The sequence below is a fragment of the Syngnathoides biaculeatus genome, chromosome 7 (assembly GCF_019802595.1).
Source record: "Syngnathoides biaculeatus isolate LvHL_M chromosome 7, ASM1980259v1, whole genome shotgun sequence".
In the NCBI taxonomy this organism is placed as follows: Eukaryota; Metazoa; Chordata; class Actinopteri; order Syngnathiformes; family Syngnathidae; genus Syngnathoides; species Syngnathoides biaculeatus.
In genome coordinates, this window is record NC_084646.1 from 24,356,172 (window position 1) to 24,375,897 (window position 19,726).

Genomic DNA, 19,726 nt, shown 5'->3' on the forward strand with positions numbered 1-19,726 from the left:
CCATGACAAAAGAATTACGATTCCTTTTTAATATTAGATTCGGTTTTGTTGCCACCTACAAAACGCCCGTTGCTAAGTGAACGACAACCTAGTAGGTGTTCACCTCTAAACGACACGGAAGAAACAAATGTTAACATCCAAAAAATACATAGTATCACCGGCTTTTCCGTCTAAAAGCACGTTTTATCTAATGGTAAGATTTTAGGGGCACTTGCTCTTATTTTCTCTTATTTTTTGTTGCAGCCGAAATTATTACTCATTTAAAATTTCTTTCCGCTTCCCACGGAAGAAGTTTAGTTTCCACGGCGCGTTATTATGATTCCAATGCAGCCTCCAGGGAGGACACCCCCCGTGAAATTTGACAAAATAAAAACAACGACGTTTGTTTTGGTTAGCTTTAAGGCGATTTAAGATTTGTGTTAGGGTTAGTGTGGTTTAGTCATACTATACTGTACTTGTTTTCCCGTATTGGAGTAGGGCGTGTCTTGCCTGGAAACTGTGTGGGAATGCCTATAAAGGCGCGATAGCGGGACACATGGGTTGCGATGTATATTCTGGAGCAGAAGATACCGCTGATGCACTAATAAGCCAAATTCCAAATAATTGAAGCGAGGTTTTTTTTTGTTTTTTTTTACGAGCATAACGTTGGTTTCTCTTAGTTTCCCCCAAAATGCCGTAAGTACTACTAAATGCACGGACTTAATTGTGGTTCGCTCTTTAAAGGCGCTATAATGTATATCTATACAGTGCTGCATTTTCATTAGCATTGAGCACCGGTGCGTGATTGATTTAAATATATGAGTTGAATGGAAGATTTACTGGACATTGACAAAAATGTTGATTTTTTTTTTTCCAGGACTGTGAATAATAATTCTATGATTATTACCTCACGGTTTGTATGATGTAAAATTGACACAAGACACTTTACTTTTCAGAGCCAAAAGACGTCTACAAATGGCCAATGCCGACGTAAGTGCAGTAAATGCTCTGATAATGTATTTATATTATGGCTTCACCTCACTGATCAATGATGCAATACTTTTTTTCCCTCTGTCCTCAATAGCATCCACCTTCCAAAATACCAGTGTCTGTGAAAAGCAAACAATACGTGACTCTTGTCAGTACTAAAAGCTCCCGGACGGGTATGTTGACAACAGGAGTATTTTTACTTGCATGTCAAAATGGGCACCAAACTACATTATACCAGCTCAAAAGACATCCATGTGCATTCAGCACATGTAGAAGAACCACATAACTTTCCACATTCGATTCTTGATCAACACCATTGACCCAGTTATAGTCATTCACATCCAAACTAATTTAATTTGTTTGTTCTCAAGTCTTTATTATTTATATTCAACAGTTAAGGCCAACATCACCACACCGAAAAAAGCTGCACCACTCACAGAGTTGGAAAAGTAAGTCTGAAATCTATGGTTTTGAAAGTTAGTTTATCAAAAAGATACAGTAAGTGAAACTTTATATTTTTATATTCACTGATGATGAAGCCAGTGCACTGATTTAAAGGCTTTACAGAGAGCTGCATTTTATTAGTTGCCATATTTCAATTGCCACACTCTCCTGATGTGCATAATGACATATCAGAATTTAATGACAGGAGACAAGAAATGTCAGGGATTCATCCCTTGCCAAATTATGAATGATTTACATAGCACTAAAAATAGTTGTATAAGAACCACTTAACACAAGAACCATTTCCTTAGCCAAGGCAGACATTTGGTGTCTGGCCCATCCATCAAGATAAACATTAGTTTTAAATTTCATAGTGGAGTCAGGAATACATGATCTAAGTTTACAGTACATTCATGGTGCTCACTTGCTTGTCATACTTGGGTCCATAGAAGCACAGCAGGGTTATATTTTAGGGAAATATAAATGTAGAAGGTCACTAGTGATGGCCATAATTAAGAAATGGGTCTGTAAATACTGTAAATACAATTGTTAATTAATCAGGGTTTGAAGCAATTATGCCAAATTGAATATACTTTGCTGCAGCAAGTAGAGGGGTTGATAATCCATTCTCAATTACTACGTTGTAGATATTTGCACAAATCTGGTATTTGAGATTTGGCTTCTACCTGGTGGGTCGATATTCAAAATAGCACATTTTGCTCATTAATACTTGACCTGATCTGCAAAAAGTGGAAACCAACCTGAAACATGAAGAGAAAAAAAAATGTTTATTAATAGCAGTGTGCTTAAAAAAAGTTAGTAATGGTTAAAATACCGTAAATCATAAGAGAGCAAAAATTCTGAAAGTGAAGAAAAATAATTCTTGAACTTTATAAAGGCCCCACAGAGTACTCTGTTTGCCTCACACATTTCACAAACATGCCTGTTACAATAATTGAAGTCTCGAAATTGTCCTTGGGTGTAAATGTGAGTACTGTAAATGGTTCTTTGTGTATATGGTGAGTCAGAGAAGGTCCAGGACTGGTGTAACAAAATATTTTGTTCAAACCCAAAGCACAAACTACAAGATTTCCATTCATTTTGTGACAGACGATCAACTGGACTTCAGAAGTGTTGTGGCAACAATTCGTGACTGCTTTCACATGCCAACATGCCTCTTCACAATGCGCTGAGCATCTGACAGTTCCTGACTGACAACTGACATTGGCATGCAATTGCAACCTCCATACTCACCCAACCTGGCTCCATGTTTATTTTTCTCTTCTTTTCCAAACTCAAGAGTGATAGCAAGGGGACCCATTTTCAAAAGGTTGACAACATTGCTATCTTCAGACAGGAGGCGCGTTACATCCTGAACTGGTTGCCCGCTAGTCACAGGACACAAAGAAACAAACAACCATTCGCACTCATATTCACACCTATGGGCAATTTTGACTCTTCAATTAACCAACTATGCATGTTTTTGGAATGTGGGAGGAAAAAGAAGTGCCCGGGAAAAACCCACACAGGCATGGGGAAAACATACAAATTCTCAACATGGGGGGGCTAGGATTTTAACCCCAGTACGGTCCTCAGAACTGTGAGAGAGACACTCTAACCAGTCAGCAATTTATTGCAATATATTATCAGTAAACCAGTTCAATTATATTATTAATATTATGACAAACATGAAAATGAACAATGGAAGTAGCTCATCAGTTATAAAGTTATGTAGACTTGTTGCATACTTTTAATTGGCCATTGTGATTTTGGAAAAAAAAAAGCAACAACATTTTGATTTACTCCCTGTTGTAGGCATAAAATCTAATCTCCAATGAAAAGAATGAGATAATATGCATTTTAGTAGAATCGTTTTTAACTAGTCGTGTTGAACGTGCTGCCATCGGATGGTGTCGTAGTGCCTTTCCACCTTTTTTTTTTCTGCTTTGACCAGATTGGACTCTCTGCGGTCAAAATTGGAGCAGTCACTGGATGCGTTCATCAGGGCCAGGAAAGAGCTGGAGGAAATATGTGTAAGACAAAAACCCTCTTTGGCCTTAAATCTTTCAAATTGGCGGAAATGTCTCATCTCATTACGAAGACCTTTATAAATCACTAGCTCTTAAGATGGAGAGATGATGCCTTCATTATGTAATAAATACTCACCTTTGGCATGGCTTTTCCTTTCTCGTCTATTTTGAAAGACTGCGTGTATATGTGTGTGTGTGTGTGTTACAGTTTGCTCGTTTTCCAAATTTTCTGCTTTACTGCTCATCATTTTGTAGCCAGCAGAGGGCAGCAACGAAAAGGAACATCTACAGTCTGCATCTACAAACATGAAAGTTGAGCTCATGCGGCACCGAAAACTGGGTATGTTCACTTAACATCTTTGAGACCATTTTCGGACATTTCACAATCATCCATTCATCCATTCATCCATTTTGCAAATCTTTATCCCCACAAGGTTCGCGGGAGTGCTAGAGCCTATCAAATGTTAAAAATTATGACTTGATCATCTTTCAAATGAAAAATGATTACCTTTTTTGGTAGTTTTTGTTCTTTCAGTGATACTAAATTAAAAGGCTTACCGGTATGTGTTCAACAAGCTTGAGTTTTGTTTCTTCATCATGCAATAATGTTTTTTATTTGTTTGTTTGTTTGTTTTGTAACATTGCAGCATCCAGGATAGAGACATCCGTAAAGGGAAATTCTGAGAAACAGAATCCCAGCCAAGGTAACTTTGTTCACTAAATTTGATCAAGTCAAAAATAACAATGCGACTAGCAGTATGAGATTTTTGGACCATCACCAAAGAGAAACACTTTCACTTTTGATTTGTCACAATGATAAACTTAAGGCTCCTTAATGGTGTTTTCTTAGTGGATTTGAGCTAAAACAAACATCCAATATGTTCCATCTGTCTTTTGCACATTTGCTGTGTCTCTGGGAAGTCACTACTTCAGTGCTTCCTTCCTTCAGTTATGACAGAATTACCCTTTAAATTTTAAATATTCTAGCTCTTTCGTCTGCTTGCTCATGGTTTCAATTTCTGTAGAATGTCCCTTCTTTGTTTGTATAAGACACACTCTAATCACATTTTTGTAACTCGTTTTTTTTTTTTTTTTTAGATATAATTATTTCACAACCTTATCCTTGAATAAATGGTTTTGTTAAACAAGGAAACTATTTCTTGATCAAAATGTAAAATTGCAATTAGTTATGTATGTTCTTGAATCGAGAAAATACATTTAGTGTTAACATTTTAATTTTTAATAATCTCTGACTTCTGACTTAAGTCTAGCTGGTCAGATGAAATTTTGGTCAGAAAAATGGAAATTTATTTAAAAATTCTCATTCCTATAAATGGTAAACCATCAAAAAAGGTGGCAGTACTAGTCAAATATCGAAGAAGAATAGGAAGAATAATGCTGTTACTTTCGAATAATGACTCAAGTAAATGTAAAAAGTAGTCATCCAAAAATTTTGTTGAGTAAGATTAGGAAAGTACTCAATGAAAAAACTACTCAAGCAAAGAGTAACTTGTAAGTAACTTTGGGTTTTTCATTACTTATTTATATTTTCAAACGAGAACATCAACATCTAGTAAAATACGGTCACTGACTGGTTACCGCATCCGCCTCACAGTTCTGAGGACTGTAGTTCAAATCCTGGCCCCGCCTGTCTGGAGTTTGCATGTTGTCGTTGTGCCTGCGTGGGCTTTCTCCAGGTACTCTGGTTTCCTCACTCATCCCAAAAACATGCAGGGTAGATCAATTGTTAATTGAAGACTCTAAATTGACCATAGGTTTGAAAGTTTGTTGTTATATATGATGTTCGATTGGCCTGCGACCAGTTCAGGGTGTATCCCACCCATAGCCAGCCCAAAGAAGGCTGGGATAGGCTCTGGGATGCCCGTGACCCTAGTGAGGATAAGCGGCTCAGAAAATGAATGAATGGATGGCTGGATATTTGATAGAATAGAGTCCAAATGCAAGTTAAAACTGTACCATGCAACGCAAAGGCCATAGATCAACAACATCCAGAAATGCTGCTGGGTTTTCTTGGCCCTTAACAGAGACGGACTGACGGAAAGTGAAAAAGTGTGCTGTGGTCTAATGAGATGACATTTCTAATTGTTTTTGTAAATCATGGACGTTGCTCCCTCCGGGCCAAAGAGGAAAAAGACCATCTGGATTATCCGCGCAAACTTCATAAGCATATAATCACAGCTGTGTTTCCTCATTTGCTAACTATAAATCGGGCTATGAATTTCAAAATGAGAACACAAGTGAATTCAACAGTATCACCTGTTCAAATGGAGTGCTTCAGAATATTTTTTGAAAAATAACAAAATACAGATAAATGATAGCAAGATTATGCATTTTAAAAATGCATTACACATAGTTAGAAGGCTTTTTCCATAATTTTGAGGTTTGAACTCCGCTCGTCAGAGCTGTGCGGCCAACAGTCTAGAGCTATGCCACCATGCCGCGACACAAACTTCATGAGCTCTTAAAAACGTTTTGACTCCAAAAGCAGATACCAACTGGGACTGTCAGATCAATTTTGGTCTTACAATGACAGGAGTTGGCAAAACTGACAGAAGAACTGTGAGATGTGACGAGAAAAATTTGTGTGATTGTAGAAAGATGCGTCCCTATTATTGATCAGGCATCTTTCAAACAAGATTTTGTTTAGTGTACAATATGAGCAAGCTAAAATCGAAAGCATGCCAGCAAGGCACAAGTCAGGCTATCCAACGAAGAGCAATGCAAGCACAGGAAACATTTGTAATGTTGATGTATCAATCCATCCGTTTTCTTAGCCACTTATCCTCACGAGGGTCATGGGACTGCTGGAGCCTATCCCAGCTGTCAACGGGCAGGAGGCGAGGTACACCCTGAACTGGTCGCCAGCCAATCGCAGTAATGTTGATGTAATCTTAAATATACTCATGTATTGACTGACATAAAAAAGTTTATATTAAATATGTCTGTTTTAGAGCCTTAATTGAAGAGCTTTGATGAGATTAGTTTAAGTATCAACCAGTTTTACCAGCATGCGGCACTAAGAACTCCTTAGTCCTTAATACCTGAAGGCACAACGCTCATCTAAATAGCTTTTAAAGTCCATGTTTTATGTCAATTTTTTTTCAGTCATTTGCTATTTATTGTTTGCTGTGGTCTGATCATTTTATTTCCGATGTGACTTGAACAACATTTTGAGTAATGACCTGGCTACACTGTGTGGGGCAATGTAAACGTCTTCTGCTTACAGATGTAAAATACAATTGTTCCTCAGTGCCTTGTAAGCGCCAGCATATGGTAGCTTACATACTTGCTAGCATGCATCCTAACCAGTGTTTTCAAGCGGTCTTTCGTACTTTCAACTGTACTTCGAGTCACACAACAATATACTGTAGAGATTGGAACCCATTGGGCACATAACGTGTGCTGTCCATTTTGGAGATAATTTAAGAGTTTTTAGTGAGCCTTGTGGTCACAAAAATATGGTACATATCATACATAAGTACTTTAATATTGCATCCATTATCTGCAGGTTTTCATTATAGTAAAGGGCACATTTCATCATAGCCTTTACACTGTTTTTATTTTAGTTGACTAAATCTACTTCAGTTTTCATTGACTGTAATTTTAGGGGGTTTCGACAACTAAAAGTAGTCCAAAATCTAAACAATTTAGATGACAAAATACAGCTAAAACAAAATTTAGTCTTATTCAAATTCAAACTATAGCTAAATTAAAATTTACTGCCGCTTGCACCGGATAAGACCATATGACTTGCTCACAGACGTGTTCTAAAAATAGTTTGCCATTGAGGGGAAATTGTGATTTACTATGAACATTGTATAAGTGATGGTTTAAAAATCTACAATTGTGAAGATTAATTGAAATAATGTTTCATATTGATATTTGTTTCCCATCTTTTTTAATCATTGTTAATAAGTGTGAGAAATCATTAAAATAATCTATATTATATAGCTTGTAGGTAACTAAAATTTATTATTAATAATAACAAAGTGAGGCCATTCATCCATCCATTATCCAGTCCGCTTATCCTCACTGGGGTTGCAGGCGTGCTGGAGCCTATTCCAGCTAACATCGGGTACACCTTGAATTTGTTGCCATCTAATTGCAGGGCAAATAGAAATAAACAGCCATTCTCACCTACGGGCAATTTAAAGCTTCAATCAACCTACGATGCATGTTTTTGGGATGTGGGATAAAACCAGAGCGCATGGAGAAAACCTACACAGGAAAGGGGAGAACAGGGAAACTCCACAGGCGGGCCCAGGATTTGAACCGCAGTCCTCAAAACTGTGAGGCTGTTGTACTGAAGCAGGTGTGCTAACCAGTCCTTCATCATGCTGCACTAATGAACGGTCATTTTAGTAAATTTATTTCAGAAGTGTTTATCAAACGTGCTCTGTGTTTAACCAGTAGCTAAGAAGTAGCTCTTTTTCCATAAGTTTGGCGACCCTTATATTCGAGTCTTCTAATGAGCCTAACTTGCATGTATACAACATGTGGGAGGAATCTGGAGAGCCTGGAGAAAATCCACACAAGCATGTAGATAACATAGAAACTTCAGGCCCAAGTTAAGATTTGAACCCAGAGCCTCAGAACTGTGCGTCACACTGTGCGTCAAACGTGCTCCCCCCTCGTACCCCCACAATCCACAATCAGTGTCCATGGTCGTGAAATCGGATCTCAGATAAATTCAAACATTTGGTTCCATGTACTCACTTGATTTCAAGATCAGCATGAGCACAAATGGAGTCACAAGATTATTATATTTCCCAAGGATTTCCCCTTGCTGCAACTTGTCTTTTTGATTTGTTTCTCGCTGTATCTTCTTTGCCATTTGCCATTAGCAACATCAATGGACGCTTGTTTGAGTAAGACAATCATGTTTTCTACGACCTTTGGAGAAAAACAACATTTTTCTATGGCTACACCAACACGTCAGTGAGTAGATTTCCTGGGGAAAGAATTAATTTGATTATTTTAGGCACATATTATGCCTACAGCAAAGCGATTCTTGTGATCCAATCTCACAATGGTGAATGGTGGAAAGTGAATAGGGCTGATTGTCAGATGGCAAGCTTGTTTTCCGACAAGGTTGTTAGAAATTATGTTAATTCGTTCCAGTAAGGGAGCTGAACATACATGCTGCATTGTGAATCCACACCCCAGGAATGTCACATTTTTGTCACATGGTGGATCTGTGAAATTTTTCTGTTTTGCATGAACTTCCTTAAAACAACAGACGTCACAATGTCAAGGGAGATAGCGGGGTTGGGTGGGAGGGGGACTGGGCATTTCTGTGTTTTGAAACACATTTTAAGCAAACAAACTATAATTCAAACTTACTGGAAAGTTCTGGCCTCTGTCTGCTGGAGCCTGAAATGCGACTGGCTGATAGAGATGGTTATCATAAACCAAAAGCAGCCCTGGTGTAAAATGTTTGTTAAAATGGGTCTGTGGGGTAAAAAGGAGAGGAATAGGAGTGGGAAAACTCAAGGTTAAGGGTAACTAACATACACACAGTGAGGAAAATATGTATTTGAACACCCTGCTATTTTGCAAGATCTTCCACTTGGAAATCACGGAGGGGTCTGAAAGTTTCATCATAGGTGCATGTCCACTCTGAGAAGAAAAGAAATTGAATGATTTTAATCATTTATTTGTATATTACTGCTGCAAAGTGAACACCTGTAAAAATAAACATTTTTTTAGATTGCCTTTGTTTGCAATTACTGAGGTCAATCATTTCCTGTAGTTTTTTACCAGGTTTGCATACACTGCAGGAGAGATTTTAGGCCCTTCCTTTGTACAGATCTTCTCTAGATCAGCCAGGTTTCTGGGTTGTTGCTGAGAAACACAGAGTTTGAGCTCCTTCCAAAGATTTTCTCTTGAGTTTAGGTCTGGAGACCGGTTTGGCCCCTCCAAAACCTTGATATGTTTCTCACAGAGCCACCTCTTGGTTATTCTGTCTGTGTGCTTCGGGTCGTTGTCATGTTGGAAAACTCAGCCACGGCCCATGTTCAACCCTCTTAACTGAGGGAAGGAGGTTGTTCCCCAGAATCTCGGCATACTTGGCCCCGATCATCGTCTCCTTCGTACAGTGCCGTTATCCTGTCCCGTGTGCAGAAAAACACTCCCAAAGCATGGTGCTTCCACCCCCATGATTCACAGTAGGGATGGTATTCCTCATTCTCCCAAAAATTTCTATTTTGGTCTCATCTAACCACGTAACTTTCTCCCATCTTCTCTAGGTCATCCAAATGGTCATGGGTGTCTTAATGTATTACCAACAGTCACCTTGGAAACGGTGGTCCTAGCTCTTTTTAGTTCATTGACCAAGTCCTGCCGTGTAGTGCTGGGCTGATTCCTCATCTTTTTAGGATCATTGAGACCCCACAAGGTGGCTCCACTCCAACTGAGATTGATCATCATGTTTAGCTTCTTCCATTTTCTAATGATTGCTCCAACAGTGGACCTTTTTTTACCAAGCTGCTTCGCAATTTCTCCGTAGCCCTTTCCAGCTGTGTGGAGATCTGAAGTTTTGTTTCTTGTGTCTTTAATTTTAGCCGTGTCAGTAGTTGAAGTCTTAATAATTGTGTGGGATAGAGAGATGTCTTTATGCAGCTAATGATCTTAAACAGGGGCTTCCAATTTAAAATATGTGGAGTGTTGGTTGACTTTGTAGAGGGTGACTAACTGGTCTTTTGAGTGCCAGAATTTTTCCACAATTTCAAAGTGGGAAAACTCGCAAAATCACACGCACATACACACACACACACACACACACACACACACACACACACACACTCTCTATTGCATTTTGTGTCAGTTTATTTGTGGAGGGTATTCACAATTTTGTGTCCAACCTGCTTTAAAATCGTAATTCATTTGCACAATGGTCACTGCATGAGACTATTGTTTATTTAGTCATTTGAAACTGCTCGAAATTGCTTGAGGACTTGGCATCAGTTTGCACAATTTTTCCCAAAAATAAATATAAATGTACTTGGCATTACCAAATTACTGGTAACTTCTTGGTCAGTGATGGTGTTTTTATGTCTCAAAAGGAGTCACTGTCTGTTGTCGTACAAGAGCAGCTCCAACTAGTGGAGATAAATTCCTCGTGTGTTTTTGACATACGTACTTGGCAAATAAAGATGATTCTGATTGTGTTGTGTAGAGCTGGAGCAGTCATAATGAGAGTCCTGTTGCTATAAATTATTCCAGTTTGAATGTGAAAAGAAAAAGTGATAAACTTCAGGCTATAATTTCATGACATGCAATGCACCCTGCCGAGACAGGCAAGTAAATTTATGAAAATATTTCTACCTGTTTTGACAAATCCAAAGGGATGCACTGTTAAAAGTGGTTACAACCATTTAATGTTAACAAAAGTCTCAGCAAGCATTGTTTAAAAAAAAAAGTCACTTTCAGCGAACAACTAGACTTTGAGCAAGCATAAATCCTTGGGGTTTTCTTCCTGGATTACAAATACCCACCACGCCTGTATCTGCTGATGACTACAAAATTGAAAAGGCGCAGCCCTAATAATTCTGAGGCAAGTTCCACACAGCAGCAGCTATTGATTATTTGTGTGTGGTGTGAGATTTGGAAAATTCAATTAAAGGAGTTGTGCAAAGGATTCATAAATTCAGCGCCACCTGTACGTACAGAGACATGGTTATGTTCTAAATCAATGCAGCACTTCACAATATATTTTCGTTGGTAAATAAATAACATTGAAACAATTCTCCTTACAACAGAAACAAATTAATGTTCTCCGAAGCTTTTCATTACAATTAAACACAAAATAATAACAGGATAGTAATGTATGTTTATTGACATTTTTGCTTGTTAAAAGATAAGATCCTGTAAAATATGAAATTTAAGTATGACAAAAAGGGTGTGGGGGTGGGGTGTGGCTCAGCAGTGTAAAAATTGATCAGCCTGTAGATGGTGGCACACAGGGAAAGATTTGTATGATAGCAGTAATGGGCTATATTAAAAAGACGACTCCTTAAAATGTCGTAAAAGCTCATCATTTTTTGCAGCGTCGTGGGCCGCTAGCCCAGAAAACTCCGAGACACGGGCTCATCAATCCTTGGAGGCCTCACAGCACATGCCACCTGTCCACTGGGAGTTTTATGCTTTCTGATTGAACACGCGGCTGTAATTAAAGCGGGGGGTTGTATATTGGGCTGTTTTGGTCCAATATACAACCAACTTCGATCGGCGTTCTCTGGATTGCATAGTGTGCAATCTTTTCAGGCGGGATTTCTGATTTAAGGAATGGCATTTGGTTTCGACTAAAGGTGAGTAATACACCCACCGGCCAAAACCGTAGGCACACCAGGATATTGTGGTACGAATTTTGGCTTTACAAAAATAAAGCTCACTTTTGATTGACACGACTCAAATTTTGCTCTCCAAATATCATGATCATTAAAAGAGAAGTCTGGTCGTTTGGATTAACAATGTATTTGATAGGTCATGTCATATGTACTGTACCTCGAAGATTTGAGGTTCATCCTCTATCATTAGTGTTTTGAGAAGATTTTTATCTGGAATTACGAATTTCATTGGGCGCTGCCATTTTGGCGAGTCACATGGCCTGTGTGCACAGATGTGAGGTATTACGTGCGCAAACAAAGAAATCATCGCCGGTTTGTAGCGTCTTCACATGCGGTACCACCACAATTGGACACAGTAAAATACCTTACTGTATTGCAAAATTTTGCCATAATTCGGATAGAAATAATCCATGGAATGTTCGGTGGCATGTTCTGCCCAGTCACAAAAAGAATCATTTAAGGACCGGAAACCAGAGTGCCCAGAGAAAACCTATGCAGGCACGGGGAGTACATGCAAATTCCACAATTCTCCACACACACACAAAACTCAAAAAAAAAAAAAAAAAAAAAAACCTCCACAAAAATCAAACCCAGGTCCTCAGAAGTGTCAGGCTTTACCATCTGAGCTACTGTGCCGCTCTTGTGGAGGCAGTATTAACTTCCACCAAGCCAAAATAATTTCAGTATCACTTGGACCCCAGCCATCCTGTTGGCTAAACCAACCTTTCCCACAATATAAGGCCTACCTTTCACTGATGGGTTCTACCATCCTTCATGGCCACGAGTGCTGTCCTCTGTGCAGTCCTCTGCTGGCTGGCCTAAGCGTACTCCTAAATCGATAGGATGGATGAATGGTGTGTCCCGCGCGTTGGTCTTTGAGTAGTCAGACTCTGCGTCATTCCTGTCCAAAGATCCATCCAAATATTCAACATTATTTACAGCCACAGGTTCAAATCTGTATGGATGTATACCTCTGTCTTCCCGATCAACCGATACTGCAATTTCTTCATCAGATGAGGATAAATCAGAGAAATCAGCGCTGGCCATAATTGTGTATGTAATATGTAACATCCGCGCACGTAGGTCATGTGACTTGCCAAAATGGTGGTGCCCGTGAAAATTCGTAATTGCCGATAAAAATCTTCTCAAAACACCATTAAATGATAGAGGATCAACCGATACTGCAATTTCTTCATCAGATGAGGATAAATCAGAGAAATCAGCGCTGGCCATAATTGTGTATGTAATATGTAACATCCGCGCACGTAGGTCATGTGACTTGCCAAAATGGTGGTGCCCATGAAAATTCGTAATTGCCGATAAAAATCTTCTCAAAACACCATTAAATGATAGAGGATCAACCGATACTGCAATTTCTTCATCAGATGAGGATAAATCAGAGAAATCAGCGGTGGCCATAATTGTGTATGTAATATGTAACATCCGCGCACGTAGGTCATGTGACTTGCCAAAATGGTAGTGCCCATGAAAATTCGTAATTGCCGATAAAAATCTTCTCAAAACACCATTAAATGATAGAGGATTAACCTCAAATTTTCAAGGTACAGTACATATGACATGACCTATCGGATACATTGTTAATCCAAACGACCGGACTTCTCCTTTATTATACTTGGATTAACTGCACTGTATTGAGTTTAAAAGTTAAATACTTCTGTACATTGCTAAGACGGTGACTCTTTTACATACCACTAGAAAAATATGCCATACTTCAAGAATCACTGGTATCGCTGCTGTATATTTGCCTTGTCCTGTACCTTACTGAGAGGTTGGCATGGGTACACTTTATTAATTTTTGGGACGAGGAATATACCCCTAGTCTAAATTCCCCATCCAGAAGAGAGAAAAAACTATTGAGGGGGACAAAGGAAGAAACCTTTGGAAGGGATCACAGATGGAACCATTCCGTCTCTTGGATAACCAGGCTACAATGGATGTTGATTGGGCAAAAATCACAATGATAATCCAACCATCTTTGAGCTCAGAACATTGAGAATTTGTCCCATTCTATTAAAATTTGATTTCTACCTTTACAGCATGTTGTCTGCCATCTGAGGACAAGATGAGCAAAATGTTTTTTTTCCTTTAAAGCCTTCTTTATGTCTTTGTCGTATGTCTTTCTTTAGGTACTGTGAGGATGGGTAGCTCCTATGCATTCCTAAAGCCTATCATGGATTAAGGTACAATAATAATTTCATCTCTGATTTTACACAAACTGTATGAGTGAACTTGGTGTGGTGTATTGAAAATGGTCCTCATGTTGACTTAAAATATAGCATTCATTCTAGCTTGACAGTTAGTGTGGAACATGAACAGGTGCCAGAGGGGTTACAATCATGTTTTCGTCTCCCATATTCCCCAGGTTTTTGTTTTGCGATGTATCCCAGCAGCCGACAGCTATTGGAATTGCTCTTCAACCCGTGACGCACTTGTGTATATGAACTCGCTGAGGTGAAACTGGACGTGGATGTTGAACGTGCGCTGTCAGTTGCGAGGCTAAGATGTCTCGCGTGCCGTCATTAGTTTGCCCAAGAAGAGTCTGCGATGTACTGTATAGCGGCGAATTCATCCGTCATGTTTGCTGTGTCTATCCTCTGCTAGCCAACTGACAAATTTTTATTTCACACAAGAACCCCAATCCAGCAACTATGTGCAAATAATGTTCTTTCGATCAGCCAGTGTCATCTCAATTGTGGCTAAAGGTGTTGCAATCCTGCCACCTCTGCATTTTACTACCTTCAAAAAGTAAAAGTGTGTGGCATGATTGGGTGGGGGGCTGGGAGGGAGTCGAGGGGCGTTTCAGTGGTCTTACGACACAGTAGTCTCTTTATTTGGCAGTGCCTGGGAAGGCCGAGGCCTCTCTGTGCACAAGTCGTCCCAAGTAACAGCTGCTGATCACAGCAACATTTCCTATTTCTGCCTAAGGTGGATCGTGTAACTCTCACTTTATCACCCTTAGAGGCCACGTGAAGGACAAAGCCTGCACAGCCGTAAACAGAACTAATGTTTTCATTCAGCCCCCTTCAAATGTCGTACGGGTTTCCGATGGACTTCAAAAGTGGGAGTGAGAGTCGCAGTCACAATGAGGGTTAGCAACCACAGTTCCTGACAAAACACTTTCTTGATCTCTCATAGGTGCAAAGTTTCAGTTGGGAGGATAAAGGGAAGTACTCAATGTACCGGCTTCTAATCCTAAATGACTGGCTCTTAAGTAGTGGTTGACCTTATTTGTTACTGTGGAAACAAATATTTACTTTTGTTACTTTTTCAAGGGCTCTAATGTTGAGTGTGACAGTCACAAGATGATTTGTTGCTTTCACAAAATACAGTTCAAATACTTCGCTATTCCGGGTGCTGAAGGGAATCTAAAGCCTCATGCAAGTTTCTTTAGTTTGTATATTTATTCCACTTTGGCTCATCAGTTACCACATAAATTATGCTTTGATGGGATTTCCTTTGTATTTCTTGTATGTCTTCTTAAATAAAATTGAAAGCAAAACCTTTTGTTTGTTTGATCTAGTTTGTAATGAAGTCACCAGAGAAAATTTGCAGTATGATCCGAAAGGTAGTGTGGATACTATAAGGATGTCTGGAAAGTGTACAGTAATTCCATCCTTGTTGCTTGTTTTATGACACTAAAACAGGTGGTTAAAGTATGGCCCATGGGCCACATTTGGCTTGTTTCGTTCTGTGATCTGGCCCCACAAGTATTTTAATTATCATGAGTCTTGTAATTAAATTAAATTCATTAATCCAGCAGTTTTTAACCTTCTTTCCTTTTTTGGCCTGTCCTATTAGGGGTTGCCACAGCCTGACATCATTTCCATTAAACCTTATCTACTGCATCCTCCTCACTTAACACGAATTGCCCTCACGGCTTCACTCAAAACACCCAGCAACCTTCTCTTTGGTCTTCCTCTCGCTCTTTTGCCTGGCAGCTCCATCCTTAGCACCCTTCTACCAATAAACTCTTTTCAAGCAGCCAGCCTCTCGCGAGCTACCGACGAGGTGGGATGGGGTGAGATGAGGATAATGCTCCCAAACAGTTTTAAGCTAAATGTTATTTTGTCTCCTATGTTTAAAATACAGAATTAGCTTTTTGTGCACGTAATTGTCTGCTTTCATCCTGGATCAAGCTGTGCCAAGGTGGAATTTTAAAATTACACACCATCTCATCCTGCACTTTCTACTTTGGCTTTAGACCAGACCTTTCCCACTTGGAAAAGAGAAAATCTCGTCCAGTTTAACCACTTTTTCTTCAATTATTCACATACTCCGACAGTCATTGCATCTTAAAACAATAGCATTTCTTTTTTAACTTTCTCCATTAATATCAAAAGTAAACATAAGTAGGATGTTGAGTTCGTCTTTGCCCTGCGTTGCCCAGACTGTGTTGCTAACTAAAGCAGCGGTGGTGGACGCTTTCATTATAAAGCACATTGATGGACTGCGTAAGTACTGTAACATTTGTAATTATGTGTGCATCTTTCGGAGCGGGGGAGGGGAGGTGTAATGTAAACTAAGAGAAAGAGAGTGTGGCGGAGTAGTGGTCGTTGTTAGAGAAAGATCTGTGTGCTGCCTAAAAGAAACCAGTGGCTTCATTTTTTAATTGTGCCCTTGGATGTAACAACCAGTCATCCCTCACTCATTGAATCACATTGCAAAATGCCACAAACTGAATAGCTGTATTTTATACTTTCAATTTGCATTGGATTATCTTTTTTTTTTTTGCGTGCAATGCAGAATATCTGCGAAGAGACTGCATCACCGTTGCACAATTGCGCACGCGTGCAGTTTAAAGGTAACATTGGCTGACGTCTTTTTTTTGTTTTGTTGGCACGCGATCGACCAAGACTGCCTTGCGATCGACCGACACAATGAGCACCCTTGCTCTGGACTGTTGACTCCAAATATTTTAAGTCTTCCACACTTGCTATCTCTTCTTGCGGTGGCCTCACTATTCCCCCTTGAGCCCTCACATTCATGCATGTATATTCTGGCTTACTTTGGCTAATCATTCCTCTACTTGCTCCCTGCTTTCACTACATATGACAATTTCATATGAAAACATCATTGTCCATGTACTGTGTTCCTTTTGCATCTCCTCGGTCCACTCGGTGTCCCACTTCTTCCCTAACCCTTTTGCTTCTATAATTTCATGTACTGTTGCTGCTCTACCTTTGTATTCTTAATATTCCTCTCTACCACCAGTCACACCAACATCCTATGCTATCTAGCTACTCCCCCTTCCACTACCATAGTCAGTAACCATCAGATTACATTGCACAAAATGTAATCCACTTGTGTGCTTCCACTTCTGCTCTTGTAGGTCATGCTATGTTCGTCCTTCTTGAAAAAAAGTGCTTACTACAGCTATTTCCATCCTTTTTGCAAATTCTAAAACATTGTCCCTCAAGGTTCTTTTCCTGTATGCCGTATTTACTGTCACGACCCATCGGAACGAAGGTAGGACCCAAATGTAGGAGTACGCAGATGTAATTCGGGAAAAACGTTTATTATTCAATGGTCGGGGATCGGGCAGGCAGTCAGGTGCAGCAGCGGTAGTTGGGACGTCGGGCGTAGAGAGCAGGTCAGCGGGCAGGCAGGAGTCGGTACACGGGAGAACGAGCAAGGAAGGCAGAAGTGTCAAAGGAGTCAGGCTTACGGGGTCGGTCGGAGAACAGGCGAAGGTCGGTACACACGGGTTGACGATAAGGGATACGAGAGTGCTGGAACGGGGCATGAACCTCAACGATCTGGTGGAGGACCACTCGTCATCCGGGTCATATATATATATATATATATATATATATATATATAGGGGATAATCAGCCCGCATGAGCCACAGGTGTGTCCCTCCCAATTAGCGTGACCGCGCGGGCTCCCGCACAGCCTGGGCTGGAGCGGCAGGATCATGACACTTACCCATCACTTCTTCACTTGTGTTTCCTTCACCATGTCCATTACAATCTGCACCAATCACGACTCGTGTTTCCTTCACCATGTCCATTACAATCTGCACCAATCACGTCGCTGTCTCTGTCTGGGATGTTCAGAGCTACTTTGTCTAGCTCTTTCCAGAATTTGTCTTTCATCTCTAGGTCACATCCTACCTGTGGGGCATAGTTGCTAATCACATTATTCAGTTTCTAGTAACTTTGTCAGATGTGTTATATATACAAGAGATAAAACATAGCTAAAATAGCATTCCTCTCAGACCTGCGGTGCTATAATAGACGAAACCATTAAAACTACATGAATAAAATATAAATAAACTAGGTCCATCTAAACTTTGTACATTGTACATTATACTATAGACAATATAACTAATATAATCAATCTGGCTAAGTTAACCAGAACTGCAATTCCTATATACAGTATACATAGATGTGTGTTATTAACATGAACAACAGTGTACACGATTGAGTATTATGGACAGTGTATTAAATTATAGTATTCCCCCATTCTTCACGGTTGTTACATTCCTTACACTCCTGTGAATAATGGACGCAGTATTAATACACTGGTTACACTGTTAACATACATGCTACCATATGTGGGGGCTCATGAGATAGTGAGGAACAGTTGCATTTAACAACTCTTAAGCAGAAGAATCTTACATTGCCATTCTGTTTGCTGGAATGTGATAATCTTACTATCGATGTGACAACGTGAGTGTGTAGTGTATTGTCAGTGATAACCTGCCCACACAGGCAGTGTGTGGGGCAATGTAAGCTTCTTCTGCTTACAGATGTGAAATGCAATTGTTCCTCACTGCCTCATGACCATTTGGTAGCTTACATAGGCGCTAAAACGTGCTGGCATGCATGCTGACAGTGTAACCAGTGTGATTAAGTGTAGTTTGTTGGACAAGTCACACAACAACATTTGCAAATGTTGGAACTCAATGTGCACATAAGGTGCACCACACAGTGAGGCGCCATGTCTAATGTAGTGCCTCGTCAATTTTGAAGAGAATTAAAGACCTTTACGATCGTGAAAACACTAAATTTAAAAAAAAAAAAGAAAACTTGGACACTAAAATCTGCGAATATGCGGGCTGCGAACAGTGAACCGCGTGTGGGCAGGAGCACACTCTATAGACATTTATCAACATTGTAGCAGAATAATCAGCTGGGTAATGTATCCAGTGTTGCAAAGGAAAATACCGTGCTTAAAGTGTAGTTTGTTCTTGATCTTAATTTATGGTCAAGCCAGTTGTGGTGGGTGCCAGGGAGCGATAATAATTATGGCCACAGAGCAAAGAGGGAGTTGAGCATCCTGACTACCTGGTGGAAGAAACTATCTTTGAACCTACTGGTTTTAACTCAAAGGGTCTGCAGTCTCCTCTCTGATGGCAGCTATTTGAAGAGGTAGTGAGATGGGTAAGTGGGAGCACGTGTGATCATGGTGGCCTTGCAGTTGAAGTGGGTGTGATAAAGTCCAGAGGGAAGGGAGAGGGACACAGGTGATCTTTTCAGCTGCTCTCAGTGTGTTGCAGGATCTTGCGGCAGGATGTGTTGGTGTCGTACACACAGTGATGCTACTGCACAGGATGCTCTTGATCGCCCCACTGTCAAAGGAGATCATTGATGGGGGAACGTGGCTCTCGCTCTTTTCATTTTCGTCAGGAAGTAGAGCCGCTGTTGAGCCTTTTTAGACAGTGTTGTGGTGTTAGTGGCACAGGACAGGTCTTCGTAAATGTATTCACCCAAGAAGTTTGCACTCCTCACACTACTGCAGCACTGTTGATGGTTAGTGGGGGATGTTGAGTGTGCCCTCTCCTGAGGTCCACTACGATCTACTTATTCTTCTGCAAGTTCAGGTGGAGATTCTTGTCCTTGTACCACATCCCCAGGCAGCTCACCTGTAGCTTGTCTCATCATTGTTGAC

General features: G+C 40.1%; 1 protein-coding gene across 3 annotated transcripts; it reads left to right on the plus strand.

The window, feature by feature from the left end:
* Nucleotides 1–58: 58 nt before the first annotated feature.
* On the plus strand, nucleotides 59–15,315 carry itgb3bp (integrin subunit beta 3 binding protein). 3 transcript variants are annotated; one of them, XM_061825844.1, is made up of 9 exons: nucleotides 59–193; nucleotides 936–969; nucleotides 1,064–1,142; nucleotides 1,364–1,418; nucleotides 3,368–3,446; nucleotides 3,699–3,783; nucleotides 4,091–4,147; nucleotides 13,960–14,013; nucleotides 14,196–15,314. In XM_061825844.1, the coding sequence occupies exons 2-8, from the start codon at nucleotides 955–957 to the stop codon at nucleotides 14,010–14,012; spliced, it is 423 nt and encodes a 140-aa protein (XP_061681828.1). In that variant the 5' UTR covers nucleotides 59–193; nucleotides 936–954; the 3' UTR covers nucleotide 14,013; nucleotides 14,196–15,314. The 3 variants fall into 3 exon arrangements, with proteins under 3 accessions (XP_061681828.1, XP_061681829.1, XP_061681827.1); XM_061825845.1 differs by lacking the exon at nucleotides 59–193 and adding an exon at nucleotides 208–675 and having other exon boundaries at nucleotides 857–969; nucleotides 14,196–15,315; XM_061825843.1 differs by lacking the exon at nucleotides 59–193 and adding an exon at nucleotides 211–675 and having other exon boundaries at nucleotides 14,196–15,313.
* The last annotated feature ends 4,411 nt before the right edge of the window (nucleotides 15,316–19,726 follow it).

Excerpts from the sequence above, each read along its gene's own strand:
- itgb3bp (XM_061825843.1), top strand. Across the intron at positions 1,143-1,363 it reads TACTAAAAGCTCCCGGACGG|TTAAGGCCAACATCACCACA; the intron begins GTATGTTGACAA and ends TATATTCAACAG. Across the intron at positions 4,148-13,959 it reads GAAACAGAATCCCAGCCAAG|GTACTGTGAGGATGGGTAGC; the intron begins GTAACTTTGTTC and ends GTCTTTCTTTAG.